The sequence below is a fragment of the Phaethon lepturus genome, unplaced genomic scaffold (assembly GCF_000687285.1).
Source record: "Phaethon lepturus isolate BGI_N335 unplaced genomic scaffold, ASM68728v1 scaffold20761, whole genome shotgun sequence".
NCBI classification, from domain to species: Eukaryota; Metazoa; Chordata; class Aves; order Phaethontiformes; family Phaethontidae; genus Phaethon; species Phaethon lepturus.
This window is the reverse complement of record NW_010520284.1, coordinates 69730-87386: the sequence shown is the minus strand read 5'-3', so window position 1 is coordinate 87386 and position 17657 is coordinate 69730. Positions and strand designations below refer to the sequence as shown.

Here is a 17657-nt window from a genome sequence, read left to right as displayed (position 1 = left end):
CTGGTAAATTACAGCAGCAAAAAACAAGAGGCATCCTTTTTTTAAGCAAGACTTTCACCACTATAGCAGCTGTTCAGACCTGAATTCCTCTCACAGCCTGCTTTATATTTTCCAGTAGGGCTTTATTTTCTGGACTCTGATAACGATCTTGATTTGTATACATGTCCGTCAAAGTGGTCACGTAAGCATCAAAATTTTGTTCATTGATTGGTTCCTACGAGATATTAAATAGTAGTTCATATACAACTTTTATTTTCTTAATCGTATATTCATTTAAGCATAACATATTATCAAGGCATACTGCCACCATTTTTTATAATATTTAAAATGCCTATTTAGTTCTCACTTAATTTTACAGGATACACTGGAACAGGCCCTCCATGTCTTTGTTAGCAGTTAATGTATCTTTATGGTTTCAGTGTTGTTACCACAAATATCCAACTGGTTGATGAAACATAAACATAAAAAAAGACATCTATTGTATGAAGTGAACTGAAGATCGCCAAATTCCTTAACTTGTGCTCTCAATCACTTACCATATGTGGCAGCTGGATATTAGCTAGACTATGAATTAAAGACTGGCTTAAATTGGCCAATTCATGAAGAAGAGACTCATTTTGCTGTTCAATTACTTTGTTCTCCTCTTCTATCGTCTTCAGGTTGCTCTCCATTGTGGTAATCTAAAATGGACAAATTTATGTACAATGTAATATAAGGCAAGCTGTTATAAAGCATGCGCTCTTTGAAGGGAGTGATAACAGATGTACCAGGGAAAAGAGAAAAAGGTCTATTCATTCACACTTAAAAAGGTTTTGCTTGAGTCTGCAATTCTTATCATTGTTGTTTCTTATTCCTACTGCATGTTGTATTTATTTAACAGCTTGTCTTTTTAATAATGGTAAAAATGAATGAACTTGGATTTGATTCCACTGCTTTAGAGCTTTTCTTCTTGAGTTTGAAAGGCATTAAGAAGGACCTTAGTTCTGCAAGTTCACCCATGCCGTTAAACACTTCTACTTCTAGGAGCCTACCATAGGGACATTCTGCACTGAAGTCATGCACGTCTTACATTTTCTGCAAAATACATATATATAGTTAGTTAAGCATTTACAGCTCCTTGCTGCCAGTGTTTAGCTCTTTGTACGTGTAATTTGATTCTATGCAAATTCACAGGGCTGCTTTTGAAAGCTGAACAATTGCATGTTGTTGTGACGTATGTACAAATTTGGAAAGTTTTCCAATTAATATGGTGACATGCAAAACTGAAGGGACTGAAGACAATTTGCACATAGCCAGGAAGGTGGGTCCCGGGGTATGACTACCTGTGCAGGTGAAGACAGCTGAGAGTGTGCTCTGCCTGTGCTCCCAGGTGACCAGACATAAGTTAGCTGCGACCTTGCATGGTGCTGTGCTTGAGCTAAAAAGCATTGCTGAGAGGCAACTTACCCAAAGCTTGTGCACAGCTCTGTGCTAACGAAGCTACGAGGATTTCAGATGAACACTGGCTTACGTCTAACTCGGCGAGAGCACATGCAGAGCTCACTTGTATCTGTCTACACTTTCCTTTGTAGACCTGTCCTTACTTTCCACATTGGATGACAACCTTGAGCAGCTATTACAAAGTGTACGGTGTGCTTTTGTGTGTGTGTAGGTTAAAATATGCATTGATGAGAGGGTGAAAAAGGATGCCAGAGAAGTGGGAAAAATGCCAGAGAACACAAGGTTTTGAATTCTCAAAACGTGCTTTATCCATTTCTACATTGGCATAGACAGCGAACTGTGGGAAGAATTGATACAGTTTCAATGCTGATGGGAAGGCTGGAGGTTTGTGCCGTAGTAGCAGGCAGAAGGGGAAAAGGTTCTTAAGTGAATATTAATTTGACCATGGGTGAGTAAATTTTCGGACATTGTTGGCACAATCAAGCTGTTAGATGCCTCAAGTTTTATTCTGAATCTAAAATTTCAGTCTGCTTATGGAAATACAGCCCACTAGTTGATAGAAGTAACCTTGACAAGTTACAGAAAACAATCTTCAGGTATCTCTTACTTTGACTGTGGGTTTTTATATAGCAGTTAATCCAGCTATCAATATTGCAGAGGCTTGGTTTTGTCACAATTAATTGATTTTGAGCTATTTTTATGACATATTGTAGTAGGCAAAATACTTTCTCCAGCTTTGAAACCGGAAACACATCCTCCTCTTGTTTTGCTTTCAGCTTGTTTGTGTCAGAGCAACACTGTATGCAAATGCAAAACTTCTTTCATAGGTGCTTGTTAGAGTCAGTCATGCTCCAATATTTACCCTAAAAACTGTTTTTTTATATTACAGACCAAAGTGAAGAGTCTGATGTCAATGAAGGCCCAGTTCAGTATGGCAAACTGCTGCTGCCTCACACTAACTAACTCAAGTAGGAGCTGACATTTTATAGATTTTCTACCTGCTTGAGCACTGCAACTTGAATAGATCTTTTTTCTTTTTTCATGCAAGATGCTGACTATCTGCAAATACAGCGGCAGCTGATCAGCATACCTCGCAATTTCATGTAGTACTCATCTGGAAGTATCTTAAGATAACTGGCATACTTAATTATTGTATTCTCATTGTATTTGACCCTAAAACTAATGAATGTTCACTTGCTTCTATTCTAAAAACAGAATAACCCGTTGCTTGTATGAGACACACAGTTATTTGCAGATTTTTCTTTCTTCCTTTCACCTTTATGTGTTTCTGCCCCTCTCATACTTTTGGACCTGCATGTTAAATTTGGACAAATTTACTAGAAGATCTTAGATTAAAAATACTTTCTTCCAAGGTTTATGCAAAAAGCAGAGTCTTATGAATGCCCCAACTAAGAAAAAGGCTGCAGCATGACTTTTCACTTTATTAAATATAAAAGATTCTACATGGAAGGGAAGTTCTTGTAGGAAAAACTTTCACTGGCACTTACACTCATATGGGATGCAAATCCGTATCAAGCAGGGCTGATGCTACTTCTGGTGTTCACAGAACTTCCACTGTTTTCCTATTGTGTATTCCTTGCCTGTGAAGTCTTATTGAAATTTAGGTTGCACAATGGTTTTCTAAAGGTTTATCAGCAAACATTTTGTTATGTGTAACATTTTACTGTTGCAAATAAAGGGGACTGTTGACTCTGATCCTCTTAATAGATTGATAATGACTATGATGTAAATCTCTTCATCTTGGAAATGTAAATTGCTTATCTTCAGGAGAGTGAAGTCAAAACAGAGGCCTCTGAATTTTTGTGAAGTTTGACTCAGCTGGGATTTTCTGCTAGACATCAGTAGCTAGTTGGGTAAGAACAGGTTAAGTATTAGACCAGACTGCCCAGAGACTGTGGAATCTCTAATGTAGGAAGTAAAGAACAGGTTAGACAAGCATCTGTCAGGATTGGCTTAGGAAGAGCAGGAAGTAGGAAGGGAAGAAGACTGATGGAAAAAATAACATTTCAAGGTCTCTTGTAGCTCTGTTTTCTAGAATCCTATTGATTATTCTAATGACAGTATGTGTCACTGCCAGTCATTCTACCCTTTTTCGAAATCTGCTGCACCAAGGTGTGAGAAGCTTCCTTTCAACTTGATGGTAAAATTATCAGTTGAGTTTTTTTTTACCATGAATAGGCAATGGTCCCAGGTAGTGCCTAAGCTGATTTCTAAGAATATACAATGGCACTAGTCTGAGATACGAAAGGTGGAACTGAGACCACAGAAGTATGGCTTCTGTACTCATTTCAGATCAAAACTTGGTGTGAAATTCCTAGCTAAATCTTTGAAACTCAATACATGTTTTATGCCTGTCATAGTGTTATCATGGCTTGCTTGCCTTTTTTTTTTAGTTCATCTGGCCAAAAATAAAATGAAAAATGCAGAAACCTAATGACAACTGGAGCATTTACCCAATATACACATAATGGGTGCTTCACATTTTTTAAAAACTCAGATAAATCAGCCTGTATGTGAATAGCACCCACAGTGTTGTATTAAGCAAAAGAAAACACAAGGCAGACTGGAAGCTGTCAGATTCAAAACTTAGGACCAAATTCCTCCAACATAACTACATATAATTTTCCTACTATTGATTATTCTCCTTGCTTTACATTCTTGCAGATTTTGTCCACGTTATCCTACAGTTACACTTGGTCACGTCAGAAATCTGTGTAAAATATATCAGTCAAATCCCATAAAGGCCAGATAATGACAAAAGAACCCTGAATACTAGAATAAAACAGAAGTGATGTTTCAGTATCAGTTTGGCTAAGGTTTAGAAGTCAAAGAAAAACCAAGCCAAAGAAGCAGATCCTGCCTTCTGTTTAGGCGTATACAAGAGGAGGAGGAGGACAATGGATATGGTCCTCTTCTCCACAAGCAGCAGTCAAAGTAACAAGGAATGGTTTACTTTGTTTCCATCAAGATCAATCAAATGACTATGACTCTGGGACTAAATGCTGAGAACTGTGGTAAATCTCACTGTTGGTGTCTGTGCTCAAATCATGTGAAGTAAAAAGCACCAGAAGCTACGCTGGATGCTGGAAAATGCCAGGGGAAAAAATCAATTAATTTCCGTTCTTTGCCTTTTCCATCCAGTTTTAGGACTGGTGAAAAAACAGTTTTTAAAAAAGAGTCTAATGTTAGCTTTTCTTTTTTTTTCCCAGCAATTTATGTGAACCCTAACAGGAATTAAGCTGGATCTGCGGAACCACTACTGCTGCCAAGGGCAGCACTTAGTGTACCACAAAATGAAGTGTAACTGCTGTTCACTTCCCTTTCTGTCACACAGACCTGGCAAAAGCCATACTGTTCATCTGGACTCCTTCACCTTGTAACTTATGTCAATGACCATGATCTCACCCAATATTTTAACGGCTATGAGAAAGGCGTAGTCTTATCAAGGGCAAATACAAAGCTGACCATGACAGGTCATACTTTTGCCGTATTTTAAAGAATATATTTTGCTAAGTTTTTTTTTTTTTTTCAATGCTGGTAACTGATGTGGAGATTGCATAATGGATATTGTTTTCCAATTTTATAAATGGCAAATCACAAATAGAAATATTAGTATGTAAGAAACATAAAAGGGAGCTATATAGTTCCTATATTTCTTTTAATCAGTCATGTAGAAAAAGCAGCTGAATTTAGGGCTTCATAAAACTGTTACCTGAGTTCTGAGTTTAATCATATCAGCTTCCATCTGGGAGTTGGATTCATTTAGTTCTTTGATTTCTTCATCTAACTGTTTAATTTCTTCATCATTTTCTATACCTGTGTGATATAAAAATAAAAGGGGTGTTAAAAAAATTAAGCTTTAAATCAGAGTCCAGTGAATTAATTATTTCCATATTTGAAAATAAATTTATTTCAAATATTAAACTAAAAAAGAAAAAGGAAGTGTTCTTCAAACTTTTCTTTTGAAGTTAACACAATGTATTTTCCACTACTTTTATTTTAAAAATTGCAGTAATTTTCCAGGGAAAGTGTTGAAAAAGCCTAGAGGATCAATAAGACACACCTTTTTCTTTCTATATACTGATTTAACTTTGTATTATAAGAAATGCACCTGCAGCAACAAATTCTGCTCACTGTCATATGGAACTTATTTGAAAGACTGTGTCCACTTATAGACCTTCTAAAGGAAAAGAAAGTATCTTAACATGCTCATATCTTCATATTACAGCATTGTCAAAATAATGTGTAACTAATTCAGATTTCTTTTACCAACACAGTGAAATTTTATTGGTGAACTGGGACATATTGTGATTCTGCTGTTGCTTTTAATAATTTCATAGTTCAGAAGTGTGTTATTAAATAATGATATATAGGATAACTTGCAAAATAGAAGTTATACACATTTAGGGAACAGAATTTTAAATATACCTCCATCTTTAAGGATTCAGACAGGATGACACCATAAAGGTTTTATTTATTTATCCTTTTAATGACTATAACAAAGCATAAAATAGTTCTGGGAAGAGATAGACCTGTTTTCTCTCAAGTCAAAGTCTGACTCCTAAAGCTGGTGTTCCTACTCTGTTAATTTAGTGTGAACCTTCTCTGGTGTGAACCTTGAATACCTTTTCCCACAGTGCCTAACTCTCATAGGAAGGATGCTGTGTGTCTCCCTAAGTACCCAAAATGTCCATATACCACTCCTTAAGGCATTCTTCCTGGGCATGGCAGGTACAGTTTTCAACCAAATCTTCCACTCCCTGGATCTAGCTATTGAACAAAGACACCAAGACTTTCTCCAGCTCTGCTGGAAATGTGGGTTGCAATGGCTCCTGCACTGTGTTGACACAGCATTTTCTGTACGTGCTTTGTGTCTCTCAGAGTCAACACCAACAGTTGAGAGGCCAGTTATCTTTAGGCATGCACAGTCACAGACTAAGTGACCACATAAAGTTTTCCAAGAAAACTCAGTACTTGGGTACCTCCCAGACAAGCCTTTTGTGCATTACTTATTTGAACTGAAGCACCTACAGTTTGCTTTAATTGCACCTTAACTATCAGGGCACTATCCTGACTTTCATCCAAGGTACTTTCATCATCTTCCCTAACTCAAGGTTCCCAGGAAGGACTGCAGATTATTGGAGATGAAATAGCACAAGGCCATCTACGTCTGCCAGAGGCTACAGAGCCACAGCTCCAAGTGAATTCAAGGGAGCTCACAAGGACTTGACACTCTGGAAATCAAGCGTGTTTCTCTTCTGAATCCTGCAACAATATACGGCCAGCAAAACTAAACTATCCAGCTTTGATTAATGAGATGCGAACCAGAAAATTGTAATGGTATATTCTACTTTGAAATATTTTAGTGTAGACTTAACTTAAACCAGTCTGACCACTCCACTGCTGGCTCAGATCTCCACAGCATAAAACTGGGTTTCACTTCTACTGACAGTGAATTCACTATTTATACAAAGAAGATTTACACATGTAGGAAAAAAGGCCAATATAGTAATGATAACCTTAGTTTACAAAGAAGTAATGTTTAAAAAGGTAATGATTAAAAATTTACCATTACTGGCCCGCTGCTTTATTGTTAGCATTTGTTCTCCAGACAGCTTTGCTTTCTTCATTGCTGAAGTAGCTCTGGGGCATCCTGATAAACTGTGAACAGTAAGGAGCCTGTTAATTTTGATAGGTCATTGAAAATAAATCTGTAATCCAAACCTGTAATAAAAACAGTATCGGAGCCAAAGTTTATCTTCACTGCCTAGCACTGAAAGATTTTGTTAGTCTGAAAAAAAAAGCACTTACCAGTAGTGATTTCATGGTTTTATTCTTTCTTCCAAATTCTTTTTGTATAGACAACTAACATAAAAGTCAGATATATTTTGTAAAACTATAAACCTGGGAACAACAGTCCAATTTTCTAAAGATGCAATGTTCTTATTAAAACGTTTTATTTAAAAATCAGTTACTGTGTAAAGACTTCCCTTTGAATTTACGTGTCCCCGCTCTGAACCTCCACCCTTTTTAATTCATATGTTCAAACATGGAACTGAATGCTGAGAGAAGGGGACATGAGCTACCTCTAGCATCCAAATGACTAATGCTTATAAACCATGCTTTTTTTTGTGAAAATCATCTACCGAGCTGGCTAAATTGCCCTTTTCTAAATTGCTTCTTAAAAAAGCAGTAACTACACATAGGTTTTTTGTTGAAGCCCAAGAAAAGTCATTCCCATAAAAATGACCTTGCCTTGATGAGGGATATATATCTCTTATAATGTATATTTGTTACAGTTATGGCTGTAGACTCAGTTATCTCGTCTCCCATGTTGCCAAAATATTAAGCTTTTTAATTACACCATACAAAACAGTTGAATAGCAAATGCAATCTTAGCAGGTTTTATTGTAAAAATAAAAATAATGATCAGAGAGTGCCCACTGTTTTATAAATAACTGTACACAGCAAACTATCCCCTTTTTCAAAATCACATCTTTAATGTAGTTGCACTATCACAGGTAAAGAGAAAATACATATTTAATCTAATTTAATGATGGAAAACTATAGTTTTATTCTGATCAAGCTTTAGCATTGAAGGAAATTTGGAAATTTACTAAACAATTCCCTATTGCTTCAACATTTAAGGTTTCGTAGCCATTGAAACTGAGTAATGCCACATCTCATTCCATACAGTCACATTGATATTTCCTCTTCAGATTGAAAGGAAGGTGGGTTTTTTTTCAATTTTTAATTGTGAAAAAAAAATTCAAAGCTAATATTCAAATAATCTCTCTGTAATGTGGAACAAGTTTTTGAGGAATGTTGTATCTTTGACTAAAAGCATTTATTTGAGACCCGACTTCCCACTAAAGTCCTCTAATTTAAGTATAATGTTTAATTATTGAAAATATTTCCCTGAAAAGCCTGGACCACTATTATCAAGTGCAGCCATCCAAAAAAGGAGACTTTTCCCAGAAAAATGTCTAAAAAGAAATTCCTTTTCTCAGCAAAAGAATCAGTGTTCAATATTTTATACATATCTGTTACTGAGAAGATACATATAATAAAACATAGTATAGTACTATAAAATAGTACTGTTTTATTACAGTAAATTATTATAGTGAACAACTGTCCTCTTGAAGTGGCAAAGGGAGTCTTGAGGAAGATTAAGGAGGAGGAGAGGATTAGATGTTTTGGGAAAAAATCATTGGCAAAGGAAAAAGAAGGAAAGGTAATGGTATATGCAAAGTTTCTCCACCATTTAACTGACTTCATTTTTGTATCCTTTCAATTAATTTAATGAATTTCCTCATATTTTGTCCTCACTCTTCTTCAAGACTTACCATCATTAGGCATTATAACAACCGTGTTAGTTTACTTTCATCTTGGTCTGCAGCCTTTTCCTCTCTAAAAGTCTTGACCGATGACAACCCAGGGAATTCCTCAAAATAAAATTATCCCTCAAACAGCCCATAAGTACAGCATTCAAACTCTAAACAGACCAACAAGAAACCTGAATGCTAGAACTGTGTACCTGAAAATGCAGAAGAATAATGAAACAAAGAACAGTCTGTTCACAAGTATCAGAAATCTACTGTGAGACACAGGGTGCCTACATCCAAACTTTGGTGCCAAAAACCTCACCTTATTCTCAGGCCACGGTTATGTACACCTAGTTTTCAGGACTGCCTAAACCTGTAGATATCTTCTCAGCTTGTCTGAAAGGTTACCTCTCTACTAGTATACTTAGTGTGCTCCAAATCACGCTCTCACCCTGAGGCCCCAGGTACAATGTCCCATACCCGCACTACTAAGCTTTCCTACTCCACAACATAGGGTGGACACATTCTAGCTGCCTAATAGCAACTGCCTCTGGCCCATGCTATCTCCATGGGAAAGATATCTATTGCAAGGGTAGGCACTTACATATCACTTATAATTCTGCTGCACTTCAGGCATATTGGCACCAGCTGTCCTCTGCCTAAACTGGAAACAGAAAGATCTGGGTCCTGTGCTCTATTCTTGCTGCAGGAACTGGTGGAGAGCTGTTCTGCATGATCTTCTACCTTCTTCTGGAGGCACTTATGCACCCAGATGAGTCATGAGATAGCACTATGCATGCTCTTGCCCAGCTCTGTTCTTAAGTTACCTAAAAATACTCCCAGTAATTTAAAAAGTAAATTAGGACTTCTAGGATAAACCTCTACTCTGCAAGGAAATTCTACCTCTTCCCTTCTATCTTCTTGACTATGCTCACTTCTAAAGAAAGCCTGCTCTTTCTCTAAGTTGAGAAGGCAGGACACACGGGAGGGTTAAGATGAGAAAAAGGACTATGTCAGCATTGCATGAGAAGTGGGCTGCTGTACAAAGGCTGAACCTCACAGAGGTGTAAAGTTAACCAAAAAGCTTGAACTGAGATCCCAGATACCCTGGGAGTGGCTCTAGATTTCTAGAAAGCTGGAGGGTAGAGGAGACAGAAGATAAAAAAGAACAGGTATGATTTTATTTGTCTCACCTTGAGATTTTATTCATCTTTCCATGAATGGCAAACAAAAGAGTACTAGTGAAAATCATTTCAGTGCTTTAAGAGTATAAGCAAATTATGGTTTAAGCATCTCAAAAAAAAAAAAAAAAGACCAAGAGAAATATGGTATCTAGTAACTTTGGTAAGGATAATACTTATCCTCACATCATGTTCAAAGCCTTGACAGTTGATGCCTGTGTCATAGGTTTTCTGTTACAGTTTGAATGAGTGTGTAATCATGCTTTAGTTTATTTTTTATATTTTAATAAACCTTACACCAACTTTTACACAAACATGGAATTCTGCAGCTTGTTCATTCCAACAAAGAACTAGTAAAATTAATCACAGTTATCTCACTTGCTACTGCCATTAGTTTCACAAACATGAGAAATCATGCAAAAGAAAATATAAACATAGTTGAGTATTTTTTCCATGATAAAAAATAAATAAGGCTTTCTGACAACATTGCTGGGAGTACTGCTGTAATAAGTACAGTATAAACATACTGAGACATCATTTACCTCTGTTAGATTGTGGATGCCACAGGGCTTGAAGCTACAACATTTTAGGTAGGGCTGTGAGAAACGCCAATACTCAAGTCCTGGCTCCCTCTGCCTTCCTGATTCAGCAGAAGCTGTGAGCTGCTGCTGCCACAGAGACAAGTTACCAACAACCGGCTGATGATCTCTTTGAGATGCAATGTGTCTTGGTTCTCGCTGAATTTCTACTATTGGCATTAATCTCTGATTTGAGAAGGAAAAGTACAGTCTGGCACATCATCCTTGAAACCCAATCTCTACCGTAATTTACAAAACACTATGAAAAATGAAATAAACGGTTAGATTAAAGTGATCTAGGGTCAGATCCTGCAAACCTCCTGTAAGGCACGTGCTAAAATTTGAGAGAGTCTCGATATTCCTGACATCATAACACATCATTTATATTGGAAACGTGCTTTTGTTGGGCATGGGTGCTAAATGCAGAAGTGGATGGCTCGAACCTCCTCATGCAGCTTTGTTCTGCAGGGCATGGCACTGTCCATGCAACACACATTTCTACACATTCTATACCTGTAGGACTGACAGGTTGAAGGGGTGACTGGGTTTTACGCCATGCAAGTTCAATCTGCATTAATCAGGCTTCTTTTTACAGGAAGACTTTATAAATGGAGACTTGCAGAGGTAAAGTACTGGTAGCTCTATAATTTCTACAAAATAAGCTCCATCCATATGTACAGCTACATCTTACCCTAACTGCCCTGAAGAGTAGCGGCTGATGGAAACCCAATCATCTAAAAGGTATGCAGAAAGACTATATGCACAAATTAGGATAAGGAGTATATGGTGAATGCATGTTAGAGCTGAGCAAAACGCGAAGAATTAATTTTCTTTCTGTTTAGGACTGTGGTTACATTAATGCAACCTATGCCTAGCCAGATATTTAGTGGATTTAGAAAACAAGGTGAAATTGGTCACAAAATAAAAGGAAAACTACTGAGGAAAAAAGTTTGAAAGGGACATCTAGCTAGTGGTTAGTGCACATTTACCAAGAAATTTAGTTTAAAAACAAAGAAATGTGGGCTAAAATCCTGAACTACTTCAAGAATGTAATTGTACTGTCTTCAGGGATGTAAACAAGAGAGGCCGACAGAGTGGAGGATCATTGATGAAGTGGAGCAATTGTCTGGGTGACTGATTTTAGTTATCTGGGTTCCAGCTGTGCTCTGCTAAATACATTTTTTTGCCTCAGCAGACGGATGAAGTCTGGTCCGTCTTGAAGCTGAAGGAATTGTACTTTGTTTTTCTTAACTGGTCTTGTTTTGTTCTATTGTTATGAGGGATAGGCATAATTAAGCTATAACACTATTTTACCTTCTATATCTCCAACAAAAAACAAATACCTTCTTGTCTTCTGGGTATCATGGCCACTCACTCTATATCATTGTCTACACAGCCTATCAAGTGAAGAAAACATTTTCCAAACAGAGAAGTAGGGATGTGGGAAAGGAGGAGACAAAGGTCAAGTAAAATGCAACTTTTATATTTGGTGTGTGAAGTGCTGAAGTTTACAAAGAAGAAAGAACAGGATGTAAAGAAACCAGAGCCTCAACCTGGAGTACCCAAAAAGCATCCTGAGGGCTAACTTTATAAACACTGTAGGATGTTTATAGATTCACCATCACAGTGATTTTTCAAAACGTTAAGAAAATGAAACACTTTTCCTGTTTATTAAAAATAACATTGTCCATAGACTAGAGAAAGGAACATGTCACATTCAAGGGACCTCTTTTGACTAGAGATAGATCCAAAACAAGCCCCAGATGTAAATCCTTTTGAAATCCAAGGAAATACAGATCACAGTGAAAATTACTGGTTTATTTTGTTAATGGATGAAACCTTACTTTTATGACTAAGCTCCTGAGCTATTTCATAATGTTTGAAGTTCAAGTTAAGAGATCAAACTGAGGGATCAAAGTGGTCCTTTCCTTGGTTTAATATTAAATGCATGAACCACTCATTTTTTCTATGTTGAAGGGTATCAGCTTTAGTGATTTCCTTATTCCCAAGAGTAAGTTCTGCTACGCACCTTAAAGGATGAAATAGTCCCTGCACAACTCCAGCAGAGATAAAAGGAACCCGTCCTGGCCCAGCACTCATGTTTATTTACATTCAAGGGTGATTGGCTTTTCCCCAGCTTTTTACTGAGCTGTCAAGTAAGGGGAGTCCAGGAGAGAGGTTTTGCAAACAAGCTAGTTTTGTTTGCATGGAGATTGCTGCGATTCACAGAGGAATCTTTCCTCCTCCCCACCAGCCACACAGCCCCGACTGCCTTTGTGCAGTGTTGGAAAAAAATGGTCTGTTCAGTTCAACTTCAGAATTCTTCACTGGAAAGGAATAATTCTGATTAATGTGGCCCTTTTTAGGTGTTGTTCCCTGGAAAAAGCTTTTTTGTGTGTGTGCATTTACAACTCGCACTTGAATATTGTTGATGAAGAATTCTCACTTGTATTTTCAATCAGGCGGGAAATCTAAGTTAAAAAGACTAAAAGCTTGAAGTAACGTGGAAAGTGGCAGCTCCTAATCCAAGTTGCTTTCCAAAGCTGCTAAGAAAAGTAGTGGAGATTTTATTCTGTTTAAGTAAGTCTTTGCATTGGTTCCAGAACTAAGAAAAATTTAAAAACTCCCGAGTGGCCATAAAAGAAAAACAGTCGTTATGATTAAAACACAATGTAAGTTTTTCAAAATTATTTTCATTATATCTGATCACTGTTTCAGAAAGACCTTTAAGAAAGAGCTACTTTCTTATTTCAGAGGGGGAGGGTTAAAGTAGCATTAAAATCTGGTCAGTCAAGCACCAAACAGACAATGATATCGAGTGAATGGCCATGATATCCAGAAGACAAGAGGGTATTTGGATCATTTTGGAGATATAAAAGGTAAAATAGTGTTATAGCTTAATTATGCCTATCCCTCATAACAAAAGAATAAAACAAGAACCAGGTAAGAAAAACAAAAATAGAAATTGTGCAGAGCTGTAAACATGGCCAAGCTGAAAGAAAAGGCTCTGAGGGAAGACTATTTGAAAGGAATCCTCCTGGGGCATAAATATAGACCAGAAAAAGGATTAACATGTCTTGAAATGCTGGAACTGTAAGAGCACTGCCAAAGGTGCCCTTCAGCTGGGCACAGCAGCGTTGTGGCGAACTTACATCATATTTTGTTAATTAAAGTTGCTTAGTCAGCAAAGAGGATCTGTGGGTGGGCTTCTCACATGTGCTATCAATCATAGAATCACAGAGTCACTAAGGTTGGAAAAGACCTTCAAGAACATCAAATGAAACCGTCAACCCACCACCACCATGTCCACTAAACCATGTCATGAAGTGCCACGTCTACGCATTTTTTGAACACTTCCAGTGATGGTGACTCCACCACCTCCCTGGGCAGCCTGTTCCAATGCCTGATCACTCTCTCTGTAAAGAAATTTTTCCTAATAGCCAGTCTAAACCTCCCCTGGTGCAACTTGAGGCCATTTCCTCTTGTCCTATCACTAGTCACTTGGGAGACCAACACCCACCTCACCATGACCCCCTTTCAGGCAGTTGTAGAGAGCGATAAGGTCTCCCCTCAGCCTCCTCTTCTCCAGACTAAACAATCCCAGTTCCCTCAGCCGCTCCTCATAAGACTTGTGCTCCAGACCCCTCACCAGCTTCGTTGCCCTTCTCTGGACACACTCAAGCATGGAAACGCAACAAGCTTTGACTGAAAGAGGTTTGGCTCTTGCCCAGTGATGCAGTAGCTGTTCAAAAATCTCTCATTTATTCTTTGATGAATGAGGAGGCACTGCGGCACATCACACCGTCTACAGGTGGCCCTAGCACTAAGTTATGGAGAAGGAGTCCACTTAATGGAGCACCAATGAGTACCCCAGGAGCTGAGGGCTGGCTACCGCAAAGTTCAGCCTTTCTCCTGTCCTGTGACGGCACACAACAGAAGAGATAACCTGAACACCATTGGATTTACTACTCAGTCAAATAGGGTGTGTGTTGTGAAGAAGACGACATGCTGAGTCTTCCCTGTGTATAAATAGGTAAGGTGTATCTCTACCTACATAGTTCTGATTAGTGTTTGTGGGCAGCTACAAATTTTAAGTGATCCCAAGCCCAGGTCACTTAGGCACTTAAAATGAAGCAGACAGTGGAGAGAAAAAAGGTACTTCAGGAGGGAAATTCATCCACCTGAAATCTAAAAAGCCATCCAGTCATCTCTGCTTTCTTTAAGGGCTATGTCTGGAATGAGGACAAACAGGCTTATAACCAGAGAGCTTCTGCTAAGTGCCTGAAATCAAGGAGATGGCACATTGCAAGCACCTGTACAAATTACTGTCTGCTGTCATTTGTCAGGTCTGCTCAGCAAAATGATTTTTCTTGTTTATATTGTGCAGTCTGCTTTTTCTAATATGAATTTCATAATATTTTCTCCTTGACTCCCCCACGGTAAGTAAACCCCTTAAGTCCTTTTAGATTAGCTCTCTGTTCCAGTTTAATAGACTGTACGTCTGATTAAAATGCTATTCCAGCTTTCTCCCAGCTCATAATGAAAAAAGCTGGCAGAACCCACAGTCAAAGGGACTAACTCTCAGCTACCGCTAAACAGCGCGTGCCCAGCGCCAAGGCTTTCTCTGTTACACGGACTGTCCTGCCTGTAAGTAGGCTGGGGCTGCACAAGGAGCTGGGAGGGGGCACAGCCCGGACAGCTGACCCAACTGACCCAAGCGATATCCCATGCCATATGATGTCATGCTCAGCATATAAAGCTGGGGGAAGAAGGGGGAAGGGGGGGACATTCGGAGTGATGCTGTTTGTCTTCCCAAGTAACCATTACGTGTGATGGAGCGCTGCTTTCCTGGAGAAGGAATTCCTTGTTTTGCTCGGCTTGCATGCGCGGCTTTTGCTTTACTTGTTAAATTGTCTTTGTCTCAACCCATGAGTTTTCTCACTTTTACTCTTTGCATTCTCTCCCCCATCCTGCTGGGAGGGAGGGAGTGAGCAGCTGTGTGGGGCTGAGCTCCCTACTGGGGTTAAACCACAACAGCTTTCCATAATAAAGGAAATGTAAAAGCTACATTACTGTGTTTGAAGTGGGTGAACACTGATTTAAATGAAAGTGGGCAGGAGATGGGAGCAAGAACATTATTTTAGATCTGAAAAGGCATTTCTGAATGTAATTTCCACTGAAGTCAGCACAAGCACATTTCCCCTTCTGTGCAGGGTTGCTAAATCCAAGTACATCCTGAGAACGTCCCCACTGATCACAGTATGAGAAATTATGCCATCCAGAAAAATCTTCTTAAATCAAATATGAGGATGTAAGGGCCTGTTCAAGAACCAAACTGGAAAGCTACAGTATAATAACCAATTTACATTTCATTATAACCTATTTCATTTACCTATCTACTGACTCCATGCTTACATGCCTTCCAATTCATTTTCATATGGCTGATAGGTCACCTAATTTCACACTGGCCTCTTCTGCTAGCACAGACTCCTTTTTGAGGTATAGAACTCCTAATCCTATGCTTCAAGTCCCTTCTGAAAACCCTCTGTTGCCATTCTTTCCTATGCAAAATTCCTTGACAAAATAAAGCTACTCATATGGATTTCTGCAGACAGGCATAGTGAGTGTTAAACAAACCGAAATCTTTGTTGGTGCCTTTGTTCATAGGGTAGGATTCAAAACTTTCTGAAATTTGTGACTTTTACCATTGGCTACTTACTTCTACTTCAGAAGCATGTATGTACAAATATGCATATATGACTACGTGATACCAGTTGGAGCAAGTTTTTAACTAAGTACTGATTTACCAGCACTTGTGGATCATCTCAAGGGCCCATTGATATCAGTGGAATTACACCACATGTACAAGATGCAACAGCAGCTCTGAGAAATCTTTGCCTCAAAAACCTCTCTTTATATATTTAATTAATTCAATGGTAAGCACTATTTTCACAAGTCAGTCTGTTGTTCCAGTTTCCAGAATATTACAGCTGTTTGGATAATAGCATATTAACAGCTGTCTACAAACGGTAGAATAAAAAATCTCAAATAACTCATTAAGGACAATTACACTTGTAACTAATATATATGCTTAGAGAACTCTGCTGATATAAAAATATTTGTACTGGGAAAGAAAAATCACCTATTGTTGTACTGGCAAAAATGAAGACTTAAGTACTACTTCCCTATATGCTTTTACTGACTCAGTTAATGGTCATAGCCCGGCTTTCTCTGCATGCATGCTGAACACAGCTCTGCAAAAGACTTACACAAGCCTGGTCTCAGTGTGTAACTGTCATAGCATTGCTTCTCTTTAGAAGGTGGCATCTGAGTTTTTCATCCATAGCTGTAGAGTAAAATGTTGTTAGAGGTACAGGATGAGACCACAGCCTATTAAAATGAATACACTGAAAATGAGGGGATATCCCATCCTTAGGTAAGGAAATGCATAATCTGCAATTTAGGTGGGATTGACCTCCAAATTAGGACATCTAGGTTTAAATGTCTGCATGGGAACTATGTGCCAAAGCTGCCATGGAACTCTGGGGCCCATGCATTTAACAAGGCTAGTGCCCTTCCAGAACCCCTACGATGCACGTTCAGCGCTCAGCTGTCATAATCAAAGAATAGGAGTGTCTCGCAAATCTTCAGTCATTTTTGCCAGCCCAGTATGGCCATCTTGCATGCCCTATGAACACTTCAAAAGGCATAAAGTACCTATTTGTAGCCAGGGGAATCTCACTCCCCGTTGATGCAGTCAGTGACATTTAGGGTACAACTCGGTGTCTACTTCACCGAGTGAAGTGAACAACTCTCCAGGATCCGTTGACTCCATTCACTGGAAGAGGAGTAATCGCATCTCATTCACCTACAAGCAGATTCTCAAGGTAGGTGTATTGTTCTGAAGTTCAGTCCTATGTGCAGAGTTTAATTCAGCTGTCCATATGCAGGCATGAAATGCCATTTGAGAAGACATATCATTAAGGCTGATAAATATGACACTGGACCTACCACAGATGTGTGCCTTTCTGAGCAACAGCGGGAGGCCACGTAAATTATCCTAAGGCATCTAAAAGGTTTCCAAGCGCTTTTTTATTTTGTGTGAGCAAATG

General features: G+C 38.6%; 1 protein-coding gene across 1 annotated transcript in view; it reads right to left on the bottom strand.

Annotated features, from left to right (window-relative positions):
• MYT1L (myelin transcription factor 1-like) overlaps nt 1–17657 on the bottom strand; it is an 84645-nt gene that overhangs the window by 2577 nt on the left and 64411 nt on the right. Inside the window, exons 14-17 of the mRNA XM_010297347.1 lie at nt 7031–7122; nt 5174–5277; nt 537–680; nt 1–214 (exon numbers count right to left, since the gene is read on the bottom strand). The exon at nt 1–214 is cut by the window's left edge and continues 2577 nt beyond it. Coding sequence (XP_010295649.1) covers nt 74–214; nt 537–680; nt 5174–5277; nt 7031–7122 — 481 coding nt within the window. The 3' untranslated portion in view covers nt 1–73. The remainder of the gene's footprint in view (nt 215–536; nt 681–5173; nt 5278–7030; nt 7123–17657) is intronic.